Source organism: Bufo bufo, chromosome 6 (assembly GCF_905171765.1).
Source record: "Bufo bufo chromosome 6, aBufBuf1.1, whole genome shotgun sequence".
NCBI lineage: Eukaryota > Metazoa > Chordata > Amphibia > Anura > Bufonidae > Bufo > Bufo bufo.
Genome location: NC_053394.1, coordinates 6810082 through 6834979, shown reverse-complemented (window position 1 = coordinate 6834979; position 24898 = coordinate 6810082). Strand labels below are relative to the sequence as shown.

The 24898-nt window shown below is 43.2% G+C and overlaps 1 protein-coding gene across 2 annotated transcripts in view; it reads right to left on the bottom strand.

Annotated features, from left to right (window-relative positions):
• The window catches only part of ABLIM1 (actin binding LIM protein 1), a 269963-nt gene extending 246633 nt beyond the window's left edge, over window positions 1-23330 (bottom strand). Inside the window, exon 1 of one of the 2 annotated variants that reach the window (XM_040435177.1) lies at window positions 23207-23330. In XM_040435177.1, the coding sequence (XP_040291111.1) occupies window positions 23207-23219 (13 nt within the window). In that variant the 5' untranslated portion in view covers window positions 23220-23330. The remainder of the gene's footprint in view (window positions 1-23206) is intronic. The other variant, XM_040435185.1, reaches the window with a different exon arrangement.
• Between the last annotated feature and the right edge of the window lie 1568 nt (window positions 23331-24898).

Here is a 24898-nt window from a genome sequence, read left to right as displayed (position 1 = left end):
GGAGCAGTATTATAGTAGTTATATTCCTGTACATAGCAGGCAGTATTATAGTAGTTATATTCTTGTACATAGGAGGCAGTATTATAGTAGTTATATTCTTGTACATAGGAGCAGTATTATAGTAGTTATATTCTTATACATAGGAGCAGTATTATAGTAGTTATATTCCTGTACATAGGAGCAGTATTATAGTAGTTATATTCTTGTACATAGGAGCAGTATTATAGTAGTTATATTCTTATACATAGGAGCAGTATTATAGTAGTTATATTCCTGTACATAGGGGGCAGCATGATAGTAGTTATATTCTTGTACATAGGAGCAGTATTATAGTAGTTATATTCTTGTACATAGGAGCAGTATTATAGTAGTTATATTCTTGTACATAGGAGGCAGTATTATAGTAGTTATATTCTTGTACATAGGAGCAGTATTATAGTAGTTATATTCTTGTACATAGGAGCAGTATTATAGTAGTTATATTCTTGCACATAGGAGCAGTATTATAGTAGTTATATTCTTGTACATAGGAGCAGTATTAGAGTAGTTATATTCTTGTACATAGGAGCAGTATTATAGTAGTTATATTCTTGTATATAGAAGCAGTATTATAGCAGTTATATTCTTGTACATAGGAGGCAGTTGTATTAGTTATAGCCTTCCATATAGAAATGTTGCTGCCCCCGTCATGTGTAAATTGTTAGTGGAGTTGCTCTTTTCTATGCTCCTCCATCCACTATAATCGCCTGAGTCTCTTCCTCTCCCGCCATGTAACATTGCAGTGATATAAATAATAGTGAATATTGGAGTCATTGCTGAGTTATTTTTCCACACAGCGTCTCACTTTCTGCTGAACATTTGTACTAAAAGAAAGGAGGGAGGATTAAAGGGGAACCCCTTCCAACCCAGAACATTATTAAGATTGCAGAGGGGCTGGAACTAGAAGAGATTATGAAAAAGTCTCAAGGTACAGAAAGCTGCTGAGCTGTGTATCTAATCCTATCCTGTGTGATACAGTCTGCTGAGCTGTGTATCTAATCCTATCCTGTGTGATACTGTCTGCTGAGCTGTATCTAATCCTATCCTGTGTGATACTGTCTGCTGAGCTGTGTATCTAATCCTGTCATGTGTGATACAGTCTGCTGAGCTGTGTATCTAATCCTACCCTGTGTTATACTGTCTGCTGAGCTGTGTATCTAATCCTGTCATGTGTGATACAGTCTGCTGAGCTGTGTATCCAATCCTATCCTGTGTGATACTGTCTGCTGAGCTGTGTATCTAATCCTATCATGTGCGATACTGTCTGCTGAGCTGTGTATCTAATCCTGTCATGTGTGATACAGTCTGCTGAGCTGTGTATCTAATCCTATCCTGTGTGATACTGCCTGCTGAGCCGTGTATCTAATCCTATCCTGTGTGATACTGTCTGCTGAGCTGTGTATCTAATCCTATCCTGTGTGATACTGCCTGCTGACCTGATGTATCTAATCCTATCCTGTGTGATACTGCCTGCTGAGCAGTGTATCTAATTCTGCCATGTGTGATACTGTCTGCTGAGCTGTGTATCTAATCCTGCCATGTGTGATACTGTCTGCTGAGCTGTGTATCTAATCCTGCCATGTGTGATACTGTCTGCTGAGCTGTGTATCTAATTCTGCCATGTGTGATACTGTCTGCTGAGCTGTGTATCTAATCCTATCCTGTGTGATACTGTCTGCTGAGCTGTGTATCTAATCCTGCCATGTGTGATACAGTCTGCTGAGCTGTGTATCTAATCCTATCCTGTGTGATACTGTCTGCTGAGCTGTGTATCTAATCCTATCCTGTGTGATACTGTCTGCTGAGCTGTGTATCTAATCCTATCCTGTGTGATACTGTCTGCTGAGCTGTGTATCTAATCCTATCCTGTGTGATACTGTCTGCTGAGCTGTGTATCTAATCCTATCCTGTGTGATACTGTCTGCTGAGCTGTGTATCTAATCCTGCCATGTGTGATACAGTCTGCTGAGCTGTGTATCTAATCCTATACTGTGTGATACAGTCTTCTGAGCCACTGTATCTAATCCTATCCTGTGTGATACAGTCTGCTGAGCTGTGTATCTAATCCTGCCATGTGTGATACAGTCTGCTGAGCTGTGTATCTAATCCTATCCTGTGTGATACTGTCTGCTGAGCTGTGTATCTAATCCTATCCTGTGTGATACTGTCTGCTGAGCTGTGTATCTAATCCTATCCTGTGTGATACAGTCTGCTGAGCTGTGTATCTAATCCTGCCATGTGTGATACAGTCTGCTGAGCTGTGTATCTAATCCTATCCTGTGTGATACTGTCTGCTGAGCTGTGTATCTAATCCTATCCTGTGTGATATTGTCTGCTGAGCTGTGTATCTAATCCTATCCTGTGTGATACGGTCTGTGACACTGAACACTGTGGGGGTCATTTATTTAACAGGTCCTTTCTACCACAATCTGCGTCTTCTCCCCGCTGATGCCAGGTCTAAATAAGTGGGGGTGACATGGGCGGAGAAGGGAACGGCCGGCGCGTCCGTCTCATTTACCGTTTTCTATGGCTGTTTTAGGCGTAGAAAATGGTCTAAATGTAAGACAGCTCGGAAGCAGTGGTAGATCTGACATTTAGAAGCGGCGGTGGATCTGTCGACGTTACGGAGAGGCCGGCGCCTGGTAATAACCCCAGCAGATCCACCGCCAGGTTTGGGGCTTATTAAGACCGGCATCTAATAAATGACCCCCGATGCGCCAGGTCCAGGGATGATCATTGTGCTGCTTTCATCTCAAGTTTTTATGAAGGTGAAAACCTTGACATTGACATGGCCTGAGCAGCGCCCTCTTTCTGACGGCACGGGAACGGCAGGTAAGCGGATGTGGTAACACTGTATCCAGTGCGCAATCATTCTTCATTATTGATACGTTCACCGCCGAAGCTTCGCCAGAGCCGCTTCTATTACCAGGGAGGACGGGCACAGCTGGATGTTCATTATTAGACGGGTTAAGCAAAGCGTAATCTCTGCATAAATAACAGTTCTGCAACTTTCTGCATCAATCTCTGCCTGCTGTCAGTGAATAAAAACACTCTAGTTTACATTCAGAGACTAAACCTGTTCTCAGCTGAGGGTTTGTTGCAATTGTATCCATTGTTGACAATGCTCTGTGTGCTGAACGCAGCAGAAGTTTGCTACAATGTATCAGCATTGTCTAGACCAGCGTAGAGCTATGCTTCCCGGCAGCGATGATCAGAAAATACATAAATGATTGTCCTTTACTGGGTAATGGGCGCCATCCACAGCCGCTGCAGCCAGGACAGGGTTAATGCAGGTAGTGTTGCTGTTTTCCAGCAGTTTCACCCCAGGGTGCAGGACTATAATTCCCATCAGATAACTTCCTGACTCCATGCAGGAGGCCCAGGTAACTTAATGACAGGCTGCGGAGTATGGAGCAGGACGCGGCCTGTCCTCCGGGTGTTTTTCCACAGTCGGCCGTTTATTGCAGTCTCAGGGTGTGTTTGGAGGCAGGGTGTGGATGACTGGCAGGATCCCGCCAATCCCTTCAAGGAACGTGGGCCAAACAGCCGACACCAGGAGATGACGGCAAAGGCGGAGACCTCGTATAATGGCACCTTATAATCTACGGTACATTGTACGCTGTAATAAAGAGTGGGCCTCTATATACCATATACTCCAGTGTACACTGCCTCTATATACAGTACCTCCTATGCCATATACTCCAGTGTACACTGCCTCTATATACAGTACCTCCTATACCATATACTCCAGTGTACACTGCCTCTATATACAGTACCTCCTATACCATATACTCCAGTGTACACTGCCTCTATATACAGTACCTCCTATGCCATATACTCCAGTGTACACTGCCTCTATATACAGTACCTCCTATACCATATACTCCAGTGTACACTGCCTCTATATACAGTACCTCCTATACCATATACTCCAGTGTACACTGCCTCTATATACAGTACCTCCTATACCATATACTCCAGTGTACACTGCCTCTATATACCGTACCTCCAATACCATATACTCCAGTGTACACTGCCTCTATATACAGTACCTCATATACCATATACTCCAGTGTACACTGCCTCTATATACAGTACCTCCTATACCATATACTCTAGTGTACACTGCCTCTATATACAGTACCTCCTATACCATATACTCCAGTGTACACTGCCTCTATATACAGTACCTCCTATACCATATACTCCAGTGTACACTGCCTCTATATACAGTACCTCCTATACCATATACTCCAGTGTACACTGCCTCTATATACCGTACCTCCAATACCATATACTCCAGTGTACACTGCCTCTATATACAGTACCTCATATACCATATACTCCAGTGTACACTGCCTCTATATACAGTACCTCCTATACCATATACTCTAGTGTACACTGCCTCTATATACAGTACCTCCTATACCATATACTCCAGTGTACACTGCCTCTATATACCGTACCTCCAATACCATATACTCCAGTGTACACTGCCTCTATATACAGTACCTCCTATACCATATACTCCAGTGTACACTGCCTCTATATACAGTACCTCCTATACCATATACTCTAGTGTACACTGCCTCTATATACAGTACCTCCTATACCATATACTCTAGTGTACACTGCCTCTATATACAGTACCTCCTATACCATATACTCCAGTGTACACTGCCTCTATATACAGTACCTCCTATACCATACACTCCAGTGTACACTGCCTCTATATACAGTACCTCCTATACCATATACTCCAGTGTACACTGCCTCTATATACAGTACCTCCTATACCATACACTCCAGTGTACACTGCCTCTATATACAGTACCTCCTATACCATATACTCCAGTGTACACTGCCTCTATATACAGTACCTCCTATACCATATACTCCAGTGTACACTGCCTCTATATACAGTACCTCCTATACCATATACTCCAGTGTACACTGCCTCTATATACAGTACCTCCTATACCATATACTCCAGTGTACACTGCCTCTATATACAGTACCTCCTATACCATATACTCCAGTGTACACTGCCTCTATATACAGTACCTCCAATACCATATACTCCAGTGTACACTGCCTCTATATACAGTACCTCCTATACCATATACTCCAGTGTACACTGCCTCTATATACAGTACCTCCTATACCATATACTCCAGTGTACACTGCCTCTATATACAGTACCTCCTATGCCATATACTCCAGTGTACACTGCCTCTATATACAGTACCTCCTATGCCATATACTCCAGTGTACACTGCCTCTATATACAGTACCTCCTATACCATATACTCCAGTGTACACTGCCTCTATATACAGTACCTCCTATACCATACACTCCAGTGTACACTGCCTCTATATACAGTACCTCCTATACCATACACTCCAGTGTACACTGCCTCTATATACAGTACCTCCTATACCATATACTCCAGTGTACACTGCCTCTATATACAGTACCTCCTATACCATATACTCCAGTGTACACTGCCTCTATATACAGTACCTCCTATACCATATACTCCAGTGTACACTGCCTCTATATACAGTACCTCCTATACCATATACTCCAGTGTACACTGCCTCTATATACAGTACCTCCTATACCATATACTCCAGTGTACACTGCCTCTATATACAGTACCTCCAATACCATATACTCCAGTGTACACTGCCTCTATATACAGTACCTCCTATACCATATACTCCAGTGTACACTGCCTCTATATACAGTACCTCCTATACCATATACTCCAGTGTACACTGCCTCTATATACAGTACCTCCTATACCATATACTCCAGTGTACACTGCCTCTATATACAGTACCTCCAATACCATATACTCCAGTGTACACTGCCTCTATATACAGTACCTCATATACCATATACTCCAGTGTACACTGCCTCTATATACAGTACCTCCTATGCCATATACTCCAGTGTACACTGCCTCTATATACAGTACCTCCAATACCATACACCCCAGTGTACACTGCCTCTATATACAGTACCTCCAATACCATATACTCCAGTGTACACTGCCTCTATATACAGTACCTCATATGCCATATACTCCAGTGTACACTGCCTCTATATACAGTACCTCCTATGCCATATACTCCAGTGTACACTGCCTCTATATACAGTACCTCCAATACCATATACTCCAGTGTACACTGCCTCTATATACAGTACCTCCTATGCCATATACTCCAGTGTACACTGCCTCTATATACAGTACCTCCAATACCATATACTCCAGTGTACACTGCCTCTATATACAGTACCTCCTATGCCATATACTCCAGTGTACACTGCCTCTATATACAGTACCTCCAATACCATATACTCCAGTGTACACTGCCTCTATATACAGTACCTCCAATACCATATACTCCAGTGTACACTGCCTCTATATACAGTACCTCCAATACCATATACTCCAGTGTACACTGCCTCTATATACAGTACCTCCTATACCATATACTCCAGTGTACACTGCCTCTATATACAGTACCTCCTATACCATATACTCCAGTGTACACTGCGTCTATATACAGTACCTCCTATACCATATACTCCAGTGTACACTGCCTCTATATACAGTACCTCCTATACCATATACTCCAGTGTACACTGCCTCTATATACAGTACCTCCTATACCATATACTCCAGTGTACACTGCCTCTATATACAGTACCTCCTATACCATATACTCCAGTGTACACTGCGTCTATATACAGTACCTCCAATACCATATACTCCAGTGTACACTGCCTCTATATACAGTACCTCCTATACCATACACTCCAGTGTACACTGCCTCTATATACAGTACCTCCTATACCATATACTCCAGTGTACACTGCCTCTATATACAGTACCTCCTATACCATATACTCCAGTGTACACTGCCTCTATATACAGTACCTCCTATACCATATACTCCAGTGTACACTGCCTCTATATACAGTACCTCCTATACCATATACTCCAGTGTACACTGCCTCTATATACAGTACCTCCTATACCATATACTCCAGTGTACACTGCCTCTATATACAGTACCTCCTATACCATACACTCCAGTGTACACTGCCTCTATATACAGTACCTCCTATACCATATACTCCAGTGTACACTGCCTCTATATACAGTACCTCCTATACCATACACTCCAGTGTACACTGCCTCTATATACAGTACCTCCTATACCATATACTCCAGTGTACACTGCCTCTATATACAGTACCTCCTATACCATATACTCCAGTGTACACTGCCTCTATATACAGTACCTCCTATACCATATACTCCAGTGTACACTGCCTCTATATACAGTACCTCCTATACCATATACTCCAGTGTACACTGCCTCTATATACAGTACCTCCAATACCATATACTCCAGTGTACACTGCCTCTATATACAGTACCTCCTATACCATATACTCCAGTGTACACTGCCTCTATATACAGTACCTCCTATACCATATACTCCAGTGTACACTGCCTCTATATACAGTACCTCCTATACCATATACTCCAGTGTACACTGCCTCTATATACAGTACCTCCAATACCATATACTCCAGTGTACACTGCCTCTATATACAGTACCTCATATACCATATACTCCAGTGTACACTGCCTCTATATACAGTACCTCCTATGCCATATACTCCAGTGTACACTGCCTCTATATACAGTACCTCCAATACCATACACTCCAGTGTACACTGCCTCTATATACAGTACCTCCAATACCATATACTCCAGTGTACACTGCCTCTATATACAGTACCTCATATACCATATACTCCAGTGTACACTGCCTCTATATACAGTACCTCCTATGCCATATACTCCAGTGTACACTGCCTCTATATACAGTACCTCCAATACCATATACTCCAGTGTACACTGCCTCTATATACAGTACCTCCTATGCCATATACTCCAGTGTACACTGCCTCTATATACACTACCTCCAATACCATATACTCCAGTGTACACTGCCTCTATATACAGTACCTCCAATACCATATACTCCAGTGTACACTGCCTCTATATACAGTACCTCCAATACCATATACTCCAGTGTACACTGCCTCTATATACAGTACCTCCAATACCATATACTCCAGTGTACACTGCCTCTATATACAGTACCTCCAATACCATATACTCCAGTGTACACTGCCTCTATATACAGTACCTCCTATACCATATACTCCAGTGTACACTGCCTCTATATACAGTACCTCCTATACCATATACTCCAGTGTACACTGCGTCTATATACAGTACCTCCTATACGATATACTCCAGTGTACACTGCCTCTATATACAATACCTCCTATACCATATACTCCAGTGTACACTGCGTCTATATACAGTACCTCCTATACCATATACTCCAGTGTACACTGCCTGTATATACAGTACCTCCTATACCATATACTCCAGTGTACACTGCCTCTATATTCAGTACATCCTATACCATATACTCCAGTGTACACTGCCTCTATATACAGTACCTCCTATACCATAAACTCCAGTGTACACTGCGTCTATATACAGTACCTCCTATACCATATACTCCAGTGTACACTGCCTCTATATACAGTACCTCCTATGCCATATACTACAGTGTACACTGCCTCTATATACAATACCTCCTATACCATATACTCCAGTGTACACTGCGTCTATATACAGTACCTCCTATACCATATACTCCAGTGTACACTGCCTGTATATACAGTACCTCCTATACCATATACTCCAGTGTACACTGCCTCTATATACAGTACCTCCTATACCATATACTACAGTGTACACTGCCTCTATATACAGTACCTCCTATACCATATACTCCAGTGTACACTGCCTCTATATACAGTACCTCCTATACCATATACTCCAGTGTACACTGCCTCTATATACAGTACCTCCTATACCATATACTCCAGTGTACACTGCCTCTATATACAGTACCTCCTATACCATATACTCCAGTGTACACTGCCTCTATATACAGTACCTCCTATACCATATACTCCAGTGTACACTGCCTCTATATACAGTACCTCCTATACCATACACTCCAGTGTGCACTGCCTCTATATACAGTACCTCCTATACCATATACTCCAGTGTACACTGCCTCTATATACAGTACCTCCAATACCATATACTCCAGTGTACACTGCGTCTATATACAGTACCTCCTATACCATATACTGTAGTGTACACTGCCTCTATATACAGTACCTCCTATACCATACACTCCAGTGTACACTGCGTCTATATACAGTACCTCCTATACCATATACTCCAGTGTACACTGCCTCTATATACAGTACCTCCTATACCATATACTGTAGTGTACACTGCCTCTATATACAGTACCTCCTATACCATACACTCCAGTGTACACTGCATCTATATACAGTACCTCCTATACCATATACTCCAGTGTACACTGCCTCTATATACAGTACCTCCTATACCATACACTCCAGTGTACACTGCCTCTATATACAGTACCTCCTATACCATATACTCCAGTGTACACTGCCTCTATATACAGTACCTCCTATGTTATATACTCCAGTGTACACTGCCTCTGTATACAGTACCTCCTATACCATACACTCCAGTGTACACTGCCTCTATATACAGTACCTCCTATACCATATACTCCAGTGTACACTGCCTCTATATACAGTACCTCCTATACCATATACTCCAGTGTACACTGCCTCTATATACTCTATATACCTCCCCCTATACTCCAGTGTACAGCGCCAGCTCCTGGGCACCAGCTTTTCCCGTGAATTCTCTGTTATTTAGGGCAGACCCTGCATTCAGCTGCCGGAGTTCCTGGTATTGTTGATGGAGCTGAGATTAGTTTTTATCCGATCATTCGCTCCAATATTCACCTCGAGCAGCGACGACAATTCTGGGAAATGCTGCGGAGGCTGCAGATCGGATCTCCACCTCGTGGTGCTGACTCCTCCGCTGTGTCCATACTTGGCCAGAATGTTTTTGGAGTTAGTTCACATTCTGCTCCCTTCAGAAAGATCTTCGCAGGTCTTCTGCCATATTTACCTTTTAAGTGACACAATGCAGTTCCGGTAATGCTGGGATCTTACTGCCACGCTCCTGTCCACACCGTGCATATCGCTGTGCCCCTGTGCCCTGCAGCGGTCTCTCTGGAGGACCCAGCACATCCCCAAATTACACAGTCCATTCATTTCAGTGGAACTGTGTAACGCTTCATTTCTCCTGTGGGGGCGCTGCAGGGAATTAATCAGTTGCTGCACCTGATCATTGAGGGCCCTGCAACGGAAAATCCTCAGAGCTGCACATTTTTTCGACACCTTTAGAGATTCACCAAAGTTGAGCGCCCCTTTAAGGATGCAAAATCCTGTTACTTTAAAACATGGTGCAGACTTTGGGGCAGATATTTCAAGCAGTTTTTGCCACTTAGTCGCAAATTATTATTAATTATTACATTTCACTTCTCTCGCTGCTTTTCAAAAGTTGTGAAAAATGGGGGGGGGGGCATCGCACAGGGGGCATTGCAGAGGGGCATCGCAGAGGGGGCATCGCAGAGGGGCATCGCAGAGGGGGCATCACAGATGGGGCATCACAGAGGGGCATCGCAGAGGGGGAAACCCAGAGGGGGCATCACAGATGGGGCATCACAGAGGGGGAAACCCAGAGGGGGCATGACCTCATGCAGCCCAACAGAAGATATGTCACATTTATTAAGAGGCCTGTACTTCTTTATAAATCGGGTGCATTTTACACCAACTGACTTCCCACTAAGGGCTTGTTCACACCGTGTTTTGCGGTCTGCAGATTGCGGATCTGTAAAACACGGATGCCGCCCGTGTGCCTTCCGCAATTTGTAGAACGGACGGCCCTTTATAGAAATGCCTATTCTTGTCAAGACAAGAATAGGACATGACTCATAATTTTTGCGGGGCCACAGAACGGAGCAACGGATGCGGACAGCAAGCGGAGGGCTATTTACATCTTTTGCGGTCCCATTGAAGTGAATGGGTCCGCACCCGAGCAGCAAAAAATGCGGTTCGGATGCGGAGCCCTAAGACTGTATTATAGCTAACCCTTTTGTGTTTCAAATCTTCATCATTATCAAGATCTCTGCTTGCTGTGAAGGAGAATACTCTAGTTTCCATTCAGAGGCTGAAAAGCTGTCCTGATCTGGTCCTGCACAGAGTTGATTGGTTTGTTACAATGTATTTACAACCTCTCTCCTGGGTTTGTTACAATGTATCAGTGCAGGTGAGAGCTCTGAGCCTGGAGTCCTGCACAGGAGCGGTGTTGCTGCTTTGTGCCGCTCACAGAGGATGAAGCTCTGCTCGTACAAAGTGCAAAGGTTCAAATCCAATAAATGCAACACGTTAAATAGCAGTTAAATGCACATTTCTCGTATTTGTCACCAGAGACACCCCCCCCCCCCCCCCCCCGACCGCAGGAGGAATGCGGAATTTCCACAAAAACATTCACAAACGCAAATACGAGGAGACTAAGTACACATCCTATAGAAAACGAGCCGCCGAGAACGCAGCCGCGCCATTCACTTCACTGGGGCCTTGCCATCCGTGACTCCTTATAGACTCCAATAAAGATGTCTTCTACCACCGACCTCGTCCTTGAGACGTCGTCTTCTGTGAATTTTATTCTTCCAGTTTATAGTTATATCTGATCCTGGGAAAGCTGGATGACGAGCAGTATGGCTGTCCCAGCTCTCACAGTGGCGGCCACCCAGCTTTCCCAGACCCCTGAAGGGCACATGTAGATACGTCGACCCCCAACTGCTGAAATACTCCGTGACGGCCAATGTGCAATCACAGCCGACGACAGGTTATTCCTAGAGCCCTGTACAGCAAATCTGCCTGCGCAGGCGCCTCCCCTCCCCCCTCCCCCATCATTACCTACCTATAGAAAGTATACATTCAGGATGATGGAAAAGCTGAATGATAATCTAAGGAATTAGAAGCTCCCCCTATAGGGTGACATCAGAAGTGAGTGATATCATACCTACTGTAAGCCCAAAAAAGTGCACTTATGGCCTTTGGTGCACCGTATGGCGGCATTTTATGGAAATATTTCCCTCTAGAAGCAAAGCTATTTACGCCCCCACATCAGTTGGCGGTATACGGAGGTACAGCATGGGCCCCCAGACCACTATAGGCGCCATACAACATGAGGCCTTATAGTATCTGGGTACTGGTCACATGGCCCATACGTGTACATGCGGCATGGGCCCACAGACCACTATAGGCGCCATACATGTGGCCTTATAGTATCCGGGTACTGGTCACATGGCCCATACGTGTACATGCGGTATTATAACCATTGTACTAGTATACAGCTACACCGTACAATGCAGTTAACAGGGATCCAGAAATAAACACTTTCAGTTGTAATTCCGCCGCCATCGCCGCGGCCGCCGCTTTATGGAATGATATTTGTCATTCTTCCTGCTTCTTGAGATTAGGAAAAGGCATTCCTTCAGCACGGATCACGCACAATGCCCCCGCGTTTCCTTCCTGTGTTTTATTGCGCCCTGCGATGTGTCTGATGAAGCTGACGGATGGCGGCAGGTGTTTGGGGGGAAATTAAGCAACAAGTGAGGAGACACCTAATTCTTAATGATGAGACGTGATAATGGCTCTGCTCCCATTAGAAACGTAAGAGGGAAATGAAGGGAATGGTTGATGCAACGGCACCAGAAGTGCAAGCTCCTGGGCCAAGAATGTGTTTTAGGCTCCATGTACACAACCATATTTTTTGCCGGCATCTGATCCGCATCCATATATATATATATATATGTTCCGCAGCTCTGCAAAAAGATAGAACATGTGCTAATGTTGTCCGTATTTCTACAGTAGCGTGGAACAGGAAAACGCGGGGTGCACGACGCGGACGGGGCATGAGGCCTTATGTGCGATCTAACAGATCATAGAACTATCTAAATGAGAGGCGCAATAGGCTGCACTACCAGGTCTGACCACCAGGTGATGATTACAATGTACACTATTCAGGGCAGTATTTATATACACCAGACCTGCAATAAGCCCCAACCTTACCCCTCCCCCTATGCTGGTCACACTCCCAGTACTAACCTCTAGACAGCCCTGTGTTCTCCTCCCCGAGCTCATAGTAATGGTCAGACCGTGCCCACACTAGAGCCAGCAGCATACATGGCACTGCCACCTTACAGCTATTCCCTCCTTGTAGTAGTGCGGGCAGCAGCGCCAGGGCAGTACTGACATCAGCACGGAGCTGCCCAAGTAACTTCCGGAGCCAATCAAGATTCACGGAAGTAAATCACTGAGGCTTCAAAAGCTAAATTATAAATAAGAAAATGGGGAAAAAATACAAATATAAAAATTAAATATAAATAATAAAAGTGGAAAAACATAGAAACCTAGAATGTGTCGGCAGATAAGAACCATTTGGCCCATCTAGTCTGCCCAATATACTGAGTACTATGGATAGCCCCGGCCCTATCTTATATGAAGGATGGCCTTATGCCTATCCCATGCATGCTTAACCTCCTCCACTGTATTTGCAGCTACCACTTCTGCAGGAAGGCTATTCCATGCATCCACTACTCTCTCAGTAAAGTAATACTTCCTGATATTACTTTTAACCCTTTGCCCCTCTAATTTAACACTATGTCCTCTTGTAGCAGTTTTTCTTCTTGTAAATATTCTCTCCTCTTTTACCTTGTTGATTCCCTTTATGTATTTAGCAGTTTCTATCATATCCCCTCTGTCTCGTCTTTCTTCCAAGCTATACATGTTAAGGTCCTTTAATCTTTCCTGGTAAGTTTTATCCTGCAATCCATGGAACAGTTTAGTAGCTTTTCTCTGAACTCTCTCCAAAGTATCAAAGTATAAATAATAAATGATAAATATGGAAAAATCTAAGAATCAAAAATATAAGTAATAAAAGTGAAAAAATATAAAAATAAATATCATAAATAATAAATTTTTAAAAATATAAATGCAAAAATAAAAAAATGTACATAATAAATGTGAAAAAAAATATAAATAAAAAATATAAATAATAAATCATAAATGTGGAAAAATATAAATATCCTAAAAATAAAATAAAAATAATAACTAATAAATGTGGAAAAATAAAAATATAAAAAATAAAATAAAATGTAAAATAACAAATGTGGAAAAAATATATAAAAATAAAATGTAAAACATAATAAATATGGAAAAATATAAATATAAAAATAAAAAAATGATTAAGAAGTAAAAAAATATATATAAATAAATATAACATACAAAAAGTCCATACTAAATAAAAATTATAAAGCTAAAATAAAATATGTGGAAAAAATACAAATATAAAATTGTAAATAATAAATCATAAATGTGGAAAAATATAAATATCATAAAAAATATAAACTAATAAATATGAAAAAAAACATAAAAAACTAATAAAATGTAAATATTCATAAAAAATAATAAATATGGAAAAATCTAAATATAAAAATGTTAAAAAATTAAATAAAAATAATATATATAAAAAATAAATATAACATACAAAAAGTCCATACTAAATAAAAATTATAAAATATAAATAGTGAAGGTGGAAAAAATATTATTCTAAAATTTAAACGTAAAATATTTAAGTGTAAATAGTAAATGTTAAAAAATATAAATCAAAAATGTAAACAATAAATAATAAAAACAATTTATAAATAATAAATATAAAAAAATAACTAAAATTTAAAAAAAAAAGCTACATAAAATTTTAAAGTAAAAACATAAAGCTAAAATATTTTTTCTTTTTATGCACTTATATAGCGCTACTATATTCCGCAGCGCTTTGCAGACATTAGCATCTAACTGTCCCCAATGGGGCTCACAATCTAAGGTCCCTATCAGGATGTCTTTGGAGTGTGGGAGAAACCGGAGAACACGGAGGAAACCCAGGCAAACACCAGGAGAACATACAAGCTCCATGCAGATGTTGTCCTTGGTCGGATTCGAACCTAGGACCCCAGCGCCGCAAGGCACCAGTCCTAACCACTGAGCCACCTATAAATAATATATAAAAATCTAAATATAAAAATAAAATCTAAATAGTAAAGGTTGAAAAAAATCTAAATATAAAAATGTAAACAATAATAAATATAAAACATAAACAATAAATATAAAAAGTACCTAATAAAATTTATAACACAAAATACATCATAAAATTAATATCTAAAGTAATTATAATTATAAAATATAAATAATAAACCAAAATAACAAATGGTAAATAATAAAAATATAAATATCATATTTTAAAAATTATAGAATTCTAGCTTTAACCGAAAGCAGAACAATCTCCGGTTCATACAATTCGATGTCTTTTCTCAAGCTGCTTCCGATCGTCTTCAAAAGTTTCTTTCCAGTCTGTGTAGTAATAGAGCAATATAGTCCCCTCACCCAATATCACTGTATGACCAGACAGATTTACTGCACAGGGGTCTAGAATACTGACCACACCTGTAACACCTGTAAGAGCGGCCATATTGGTAGCCACTCAGCTTTCCCAGAACTGGATATACAGTACAGACCAAAAGTTTGGACCCACCTTCTCATTCAAAGAGTTTTCTTTATTTTCATGACTATGAAGGCATCAAAACTATGAATTAACACATGTGGAATTATATACATAACAAACAAGTGTGAAACAACTGAAAATATGTCATATTCTAGGTTCTTCAAAGTAGCCACCTTTTGCTTTGATTACTGCTTTGCACACTCTTGGCATTCTCTTGATGAGCTTCAAGAGGTAGTCCCCTGAAATGGTCTTCACTTCACAGGTGTGCCCTGTCAGGTTTAATAAGTGGGATTTCTTGCCTTATAAATGGGGTTGGGACCATCAGTTGCGTTGAGGAGAAGTCAGGTGGATACACAGCTGATAGTCCTACTGAATAGACTGTTAGAATTTGTATTGTGGCAAGAAAAAAGCAGCTAAGTAAAGAAAAACGAGTGGCCATCATTACTTTAAGAAATAAAGGTCAGTCAGTCAGCCGAAAAATTGGGAAAACGTTGAAAGTAAGGGCTATTTGACCATGAAGGAGAGTGATGGGGTGCTGCGCCAGATGACCTGGCCTCCACAGTCACCGGACCTGAACCCAATCGAGATGGTTTGGGGTGAGCTGGACCGCAGAGTGAAGGCAAAAGGGCCAACAAGTGCTAAGCATCTCTGGGAACTCCTTCAAGACTGTTGGAAGACCATTTCAGGGGACTACCTCTTGAAGCTCATCAAGAGAATGCCAAGAGTGTGCAAAGCAGTAATCAAAGCAAAAGGTGGCTACTTTGAAGAACTTAGAATATGACATATTTTCAGTTGTTTCACACTTGTTTGTTATGTATATAATTCCACATGTGTTAATTCATAGTTTTGATGCCTTCATAGTCATGAAAATAAAGAAAACTCTTTGAATGAGAAGGTGTGTCCAAACTTTTGGTCTGTACTGTACATATATAAGAAGTGGCTATGCAGAAACTTTACCTAAGAAGAAGACGACTCAAGAAGGTGGACCTGAGAGCGGCAGGACCCCTGCTGGTCCGGTGCCCCCAGCCCACACCCAGCAGTAGCGCTCCCTTCTGTACACAGCTGGCAGCACAGCCTCCTATTGTTAATATACAGAAGCTCCAGGCAATAAAATGGGGCCACTTCCAAAAATAACATGAAAAGGCACCAGAAAGTTCAGAGCTGCAGCTTCACTGCCAAGGGAAACACACGGACATAAGCTCCACCCGTCACATATGACACGGATGTTACCTGTAAGGCCTCTTGCACATGAATGTTTTTTTTTTTACGTTTCCGTTCCGTTTTTTTACATTCAATGGATCCGCAAAAAAAAACGGAAGGTACTCCGTATGTCTTCCATTTCCGTATTTCCGTTTTGTATAAAGATAGAACATGTCTTATTATTGTCCGCATAATGGACAAGTATAGTACTGTTCTATCAGGGGCCGGCTGTTCCATTCAGCAAAAAACAGAATGCACACAGACGTCATCCATATTTTTTGCGGATCGCAAAATACTGAAAAAGCCATATAGTCGTGTGCAAGATGCCTAAGTAGGGGGCTCTGGAGCCATAGTCCCCTACCTCAACATACCTCACGCTTTTGGGTGAACTTTCATTACTGGTTCAACGATTATCTGTAATTTTTGCAAATTAAATGCCCCCATCTGACCGAAGCCATGTATACCAGGTAATCTGCTTAGAAGCCCCCAGAACCAGTCCTGTAAACAACGTCAGGAGGAGACACAAGACAAGAACAGGCTGCCCGGGACACAGAGCCTTCAGACCGGTGCTTATAACAGGGCAGGGGTGATATAAGATATCAGTCACATGTATGGATATAACAGGTACAAACAGCAGACAAATCACAGTTTATTGCAGTTATAACTGCGAAATCATCCCTAAATGCATTTGTCCTCCAAAACCTCCATGTGAAAAATCACCCTTGATATATAAGCACTGAAGATACATGACAAAGTAGAGATCATGAGGAGCACAGGGGTTTCAGCAATACTTGTAATACATCCACTTGAGAAACACTAGAATTAACATTTCCACAGCCTGAAATGGCTGATAACAGGGAGCAATAGACTGTATTCTCCTGTCCTACAGTCATCCTCTCCCCTGAAATGGCCGATAACAGGGGGCAATAGATTGTATTCTCCTGTCCTACAGTCATCCTTCCCCCTGAAATGGCTGATAACAGGGGGCAATAGATTGTATTCTCCTGTCCTACAGTCATCCTCTCCCCTGAAATGGCTGATAACAGGGGGCAATAGACTGTATTCTCCTGTCCTACAGTCATCCTCTCCCCTGAAATGGCTGATAACAGGGGGCAATAGACTGTATTCTCCTGTCCTACAGTCACCCTCTCCCCTGAAATGGCTGATAACAGGGGGCAATAGACTGTATTCTCCTGTCCTACAGTCATCCTCTCCCCTGAAATGGCTGATAACAGGGAGCAATAGACTGTATTCTCCTGTCCTACAGTCATCCTCTCCCCTGAAATGGCTGATAACAGGGGGCAATAGACTGTATTCTCCTGTCCTACAGTCATCCTCTCCCCTGAAATGGCTGATAACAGGGGGCAATAGACTGTATTCTCCTGTCCTACAGTCATCCTCTCCCCTGAAATGGCTGATAACAGGGGGCAATAGACTGTATTCTCCTGTCCTACAGTCATCCTCTCCCCTGAAATGGCTGATAACAGGGGGCAATAGATTGTATTCTCCTGTCCTACAGTCATCGTCTCCCCTGAAATGGCTGATAACAGGGAGCAATAGACTGTATTCTCCTGTCCTACAGTCATCCTCCCCCCTGAAATGGCTGATAACAGGGAGCAATAGACTGTATTCTCCTGTCCTACAGTCATCCTCTCCCCTGAAATGGCTGATAACAGGGGGCAATAGATTGTACTCTCCTGTCCTACAGTCATCCTCTCCCCTGAAATGGCTGATAACAGGGGGCAATAGACTGTATTCTCCTGTCCTACAGTCATCCTCTCCTCTGAAATGTCTGATAACAGGGGGCAATAGATTGTATTCTCCTGTCCTACAGTCATCCTCTCCCCTGAAATGGCTGATAACAGGGGGCAATAGACTGTATTCTCCTGTCCTACAGTCATCCTCTGCCCTGAAATGGCTGATAACAAGGGACAATAGACTGTATTCTCCTGTCCTACAGTCATCCTCTCCCCTGAAATGGCTGATAACAGGGGGCAATAGATTGTATTCTCCTGTCCTACAGTCATCCTCTCCCCTGAAATGGCTGATAACAGGGGCAATAGATTGTATTCTCCTGTCCTACAGTCATCCTCTCCCCTGAAATGGCTGATAACAGAGGGCAATAGACTGTATTCTCCTGTCCTACAGTCATCCTCTCCACTGAAATGGCTGATAACAGGGGGCAATAGACTGTATTCTCCTGTCCTACAGTCATCCTCTCCCCTGAAATGGCTGATAACAGGGAGCAATAGACTGTATTCTCCTGTCCTACAGTCATCCTCTCCCCTGAAATGGCTGATAACAGGGGGCAATAGATTGTATTCTCCTGTCCTACAGTCATCCTCTCCCCTGAAATGGCTGATAACAGGAGGCAATAGATTGTATTCTCCTGTCCTACAGTCATCCTCTCCCCTAAAATGGCTGATAACAGGAGGCAATAGATTGTATTCTCCTGTCCTACAGTCATCCTCTCCTCTGAAATGGCTGATAACAGGGGTCAATAGACTGTATTCTCCTGTCCTACAGTCATCCTCTCTCCTGAAATGGCTGATAACAGGGGGCAATAGACTGTATTCTCCTGTCCTACAGTCATCCTCTCCCCTGAAATGTCTGATAACAGGGAGCAATAGACTGTATTCTCCTGTCCTACAGTCATCCTCTCCCCTGACATGGCTGATAACAGGGGGCAATAGACTGTATTCTCCTGTCCTACAGTCATCGTCTCCCCTGAAATGGCTGATAACAGGGGGCAATAGACTGTATTCTCCTGTCCTACAGTCATCCTCTCCTCTGAAATGTCTGATAACAGGGGGCAATAGATTGTATTCTCCTGTCCTACAGTCATCCTCTCCCCTGAAATGGCTGATAACAGGGGGCAATAGACTGTATTCTCCTGTCCTACAGTCATCCTCTCCCCTGAAATGGCTGATAACAGGGGGCAATAGACTGTATTCTCCTGTCCTACAGTCATCCTCTCCCCTGAAATGGCTGATAACAGGGGGCAATAGACTGTATTCTCCTGTCCTACAGTCATCCTCTCCTCTGAAATGTCTGATAACAGGGGGCAATAGATTGTATTCTCCTGTCCTACAGTCATCCTCTCCCTTGAAATGGCTGATAACAGGGGGCAATAGACTGTATTCTCTTGTCCTACAGTCATCCTCTCCCCTGAAATGGCTGATAACAGGGGGCAATAGATTGTATTCTCCTGTCCTACAGTCATCCTCTCCCCTGAAATGGCTGATAACAGGGGGCAATAGACTGTATTCTCCTGTCCTACAGTCATCCTCTCCCCTGAAATGGCTGATAACAGGGAGCAATAGACTGTATTCTCCTGTCCTACAGTCATCCTCTCCCCTGAAATGGCTGATAACAGGGGGCAATAGATTGTATTCTCCTGTCCTACAGTCATCCTCTCCTCTAAAATGGCTGATAACAGGGGGCAATAGACTGTATTCTCCTGTCCTACAGTCATCCTCTCCCCTGAAATGGCTGATAACAGGAGGCAATAGACTGTATTCTCATGTCCTACAGTCATCCTCTCCCCTGAAATGGCTGATAACAGGGAGCAATAGACTGTATTCTCCTATCCTACAGTCATCCTCTCCCCTGAAATGGCTGATAACAGGGAGCAATAGATTGTATTCTCCTGTCCTACAGTCATCCTCTCCCCTGAAATATCTGATAACAGGGGCAATAGACTGTATTCTCATGTCCTACAGTCATCCTCTCCCCTGAAATGGCTGATAACAGGGGGCAATAGACTGTATTCTCCTGTCCTATAGTCATCCTCTCCCCTGAAATGGCTGATAACAGGGGGCAATAGACTGTATTCTCCTGTCCTACAGTCATCCTCTCCTCTGAAATGGCTGATAACAGGGGGCAATAGATTGTATTCTCCTGTCCTACAGTCATCCTCTCCCCTGAAATGGCTGATAACAGGAGGCAATAGACTGTATTCTCCTGTCCTACAGTCATCCTCTCCCCTGAAATGGCTGATAACAGGAGGCAATAGACTGTATTCTCCTGTCCTACAGTCATCCTCACCCCTGAAATGGCTGATAACTGGGGGCAATAGACTGTTTTCTCCTGTCCTACAATCATCCTCTCCCCTGAAATGGCTGATAACAGGGAGCAATAGACTGTATTCTCCTGTCCTACAGTCATCCTCTCCCCTGAAATGGCTGATAACAGTGGGCAATAGACTGTATTCTCCTGTCCTACAGTCATCGTCTCCCCTGAAATGGCTGATAACAGGAGGCAATAGACTGTATTCTCCTGTCCTACAGTCATCCTCTCCCCTGAAATGTCTGATAACAGGGGGCAATAGACTGTATTCTCCTGTCCTACAATCATCCTCTCCCCTGAAATGGCTGATAACAGGGGGCAATAGATTGTATTCTCCTGTCCTACAGTCATCCTCTCCCCTGAAATGGCTGATAACAGAGAGCAATAGACTGTATTCTCCTGTCCTACAGTCATCCTCTCCCCTGTAATGGCTGATAACAGGGGGCAATAGACTGTATTCTCCTGTCCTACAGTCATCCTCTCCCCTGAAATGGCTGATAACAGAGGGCAATAGATTGTATTCTACTGTCCTACAGTCATCCTCTCCCCTGAAATGGCTGATAACAGAGAGCAATAGACTGTATTCTCCTGTCCTACAGTCATCCTCTCTCCTGAAATGGCTGATAACAGGGGGCAATAGATTGTATTCTCCTGTCCTACAGTCATCCTCTCCCCTGAAATGGCTGATAACAGGGAGCAATAGACTGTATTCTCCTGTCCTACAGTCATCCTCTCCCCTGAAATGGCTGATAACAGGAGGCGATAGACTGTATTCTCCTGTCCTACAGTCATCCTCTCCACTGAAATGGCTGATAACAGGGGGCAATAGATTGTATTCTCCTGTCCTACAGTCATCCTCTCCCCTGAAATGGCTGATAACAGGAGGCAATAGACTGTATTCTTCTGTCCTACAGTCATCTTCTCCCCTGACATGTCTGATAACAGGGGGCAATAGACTGTATTCTCCTGTCCTACAGTCATCCTCTCCTCTGAAATGACTGATAACAGGGAGCAATAGACTGTATTCTCCTGTCCTACAGTCATCCTCTCCCCTGAAATGGCTGATAACAGGGATCAATAGACTGTATTCTCCTGTCCTACAGTCATCCTCTCCCCCGGCCTGATACGGCTGATAACAGGGGGCAATAGACTGTATTCTCCTGTCCTACAGTCATCTTCTCCCCTGAAATGGCTGATACCAGGGGGCAATAGACTGTATTCTCCTGTCCTACAGTCATCCTCTCCCTGAACTGGCTGATAACAGGGGGCAATAGACTGTATTCTCCTGTCCTACAGTCATCCTCTCCCCTGAAATGGCTGATAACAGGGAGCAATAGACTGTATTCTCCTGTCCTACAGTCATCCTCTCCCCTGAAATGGCTGATACCAGGGGGCAATAGACTGTATTCTCCTGTCCTACAGTCATCCTCTCCTCTGAAATGGCTGATACCAGGGGGCAATAGACTGTATTCTCCTGTCCTACAGTCATCCTCTCCCCTGAAATGGCTGATAACAGGGAGCAATAGACTGTATTCTCCTGTCCTACAGTCATCCTCTCCTCTGAAATGGCTGATAACAGGGGGCAATAGACTGTATTCTCCTGTCCTACAGTCATCCTCTCCCCTGAAATGGCTGATAACAGGGAGCAATAGACTGTATTCTCCTGTCCTACAGTCATCCTCTCCCCTGAAATGGCTGATAACAGGGAGCAATAGACTGTATTCTCCTGTCCTACAGTCATCCTCTCCCCTGAAATGGCTGATACCAGGGGGCAATAGACTGTATTCTCCTGTCCTACAGTCATCCTCTCCCCTGACATGGCTGATAACAGAGGGCAATAGATTGTATTTGCACAACACATGGTGAGAAGAGAGCCTGCAAGGTTAGCGTCCCTTTAAGGGATGGTCTGGCCATCATCCTCATCATTACACCTGTGGACACTGGGGCTGTCAGTCATCAGACCCCTGGAACCAGTCGTGGCTGCAGTGAGAGCAGTGCTGGGTCAGGACAGAGCACACCGGCAGCAGCCATACACCTGTGCCCAGCACAATGCAGCAGTCAGTGCTTGGAATAGAGGTGGTGGGAGAGGCAATGCTCTGCAACCCCTTACCCTGCTCTCCATATACACACTACTGCATCAGAATAACAGCAATGGGCACATTGCAATGATCTGCAGAGCCCTTTGCCCAGCCTGCTGGCTACATCCTGTTCTGCACAACTGTCCTCCAGTCACACCAGTCACCAGCAAGGTGAACGCCACTTACCTTTAGCAGACATGTTGGGGGAGGGGGTGATGGCTGGATGTGCAGAGGTGCCCCCTGCTCGTGGATGGATGGTGCACACACGGCCGGGATCCCCAGCACTGGAGGGTGGGTCTGCCCAGCCTGTCTCCTCCTGTGTGCCTGCCTAATATGACACTGAACCAGGAGGAGGAGAAGGGGGAGGAGGCTGCAGGAGGGGGAGATACAATGTATACATGTGATCTATACAAATAATACAAAGTACAAATGTGATACATACAAATGATACAATGTATCACTGCAGCTGCCAATCATCCCCACATGCACTGTACCCCTCCCTAGAGACACAGGATCACAGGCTTAGATACCACAACAGACAGTACTGCACACCATGAGATACAGAGACCCAGCAAACAGTATCACACATGATAGGATTAGATACAGACACAGCAGACGGTACCACACATGATAGGATTAGATACAGACACAGCAGACGGTACCACACATGATAGGATTAGATACAGACACAGCAGACAGTACCACACATGATAGGATTAGATACAGACACAGCAGACAGTACCACACATGATAGGATTAGATACAGACACAGCAGACAGTACCACACATGATAGGATTAGATACAGACACAGCAGACAGTACCACACATGATAGGATTAGATACAGACACAGTAGACAGTATCACACATGATAGGATTAGATACAGATACAGCAGACAGTATCACACATGATAGGATTAGATAAACAGCTCAGCAGACAGTATCACACATGATAGGATTAGATACAGACACAGCAGAAAGTACCACACATGAAACGATTAGATACAGACACAGCAGACAGTACCACACATGATAGGATTAGATACAGACACAGTAGACAGTATCACACATGATAGGATTAGATACAGCAGACAGTATCACACATTATAGTATTAGATACACAGCTCAGCAGGCGGAATCACACATGATAGGATTAGATATAGCAACTCAGCAGTTTCACACTCTATAGGAGTAGATACAGTGGCTCAACAGACAGTATCACATGATAGGATTAGATACATATATAGGATCAGACAGGTTAGACTTTACCTCCTTGATCCCTTGTGCCCCAATGAGCTAGATCATTCTCACAATATGGAGGCTGGTTGTAATACATTTGGAACTCTGATTACAATGTCATCATATGAGTGATGTCATCAGTAGGGGGCGTAGCTGTGAAAACCTCCCAGACATGATGTAGAGGTAGGTTGTCAGCAGAAATAAATCAGCACGGTGGCTCCGACTAAGGACAACACCTTCATGGAGTTTGTATGTTCTCCCCGTGTTTGCAAACGTCATCCTAATAGGGAACTTAGACTGTGAGCTCCTCTGAGGACAGCGAGTGCTGAGAATATCTGTACAGCGCTGTGGAATATGTCAGTGATATATAAGTGATGAGAATGTCTGTACAGCGCTGTGGAATATGTCAGTGATATATAGTGATGAGAATGTCTGTACAGCGCTGTGGAATATGTCAGTGATATATAAGGGATGGAAATGTCTGTACAGCGCTGTAGAATATGTCAGTGATATATAAGTGATGAGAATGTCTGTACAGCGCTGTGGAATATGTCAGTGATATATAAGTGATGAGAATGTCTGTACAGAGCTGTGGAATATGTCAGTGATATATAAGTGATGACAATGTCTGTACAGAGCT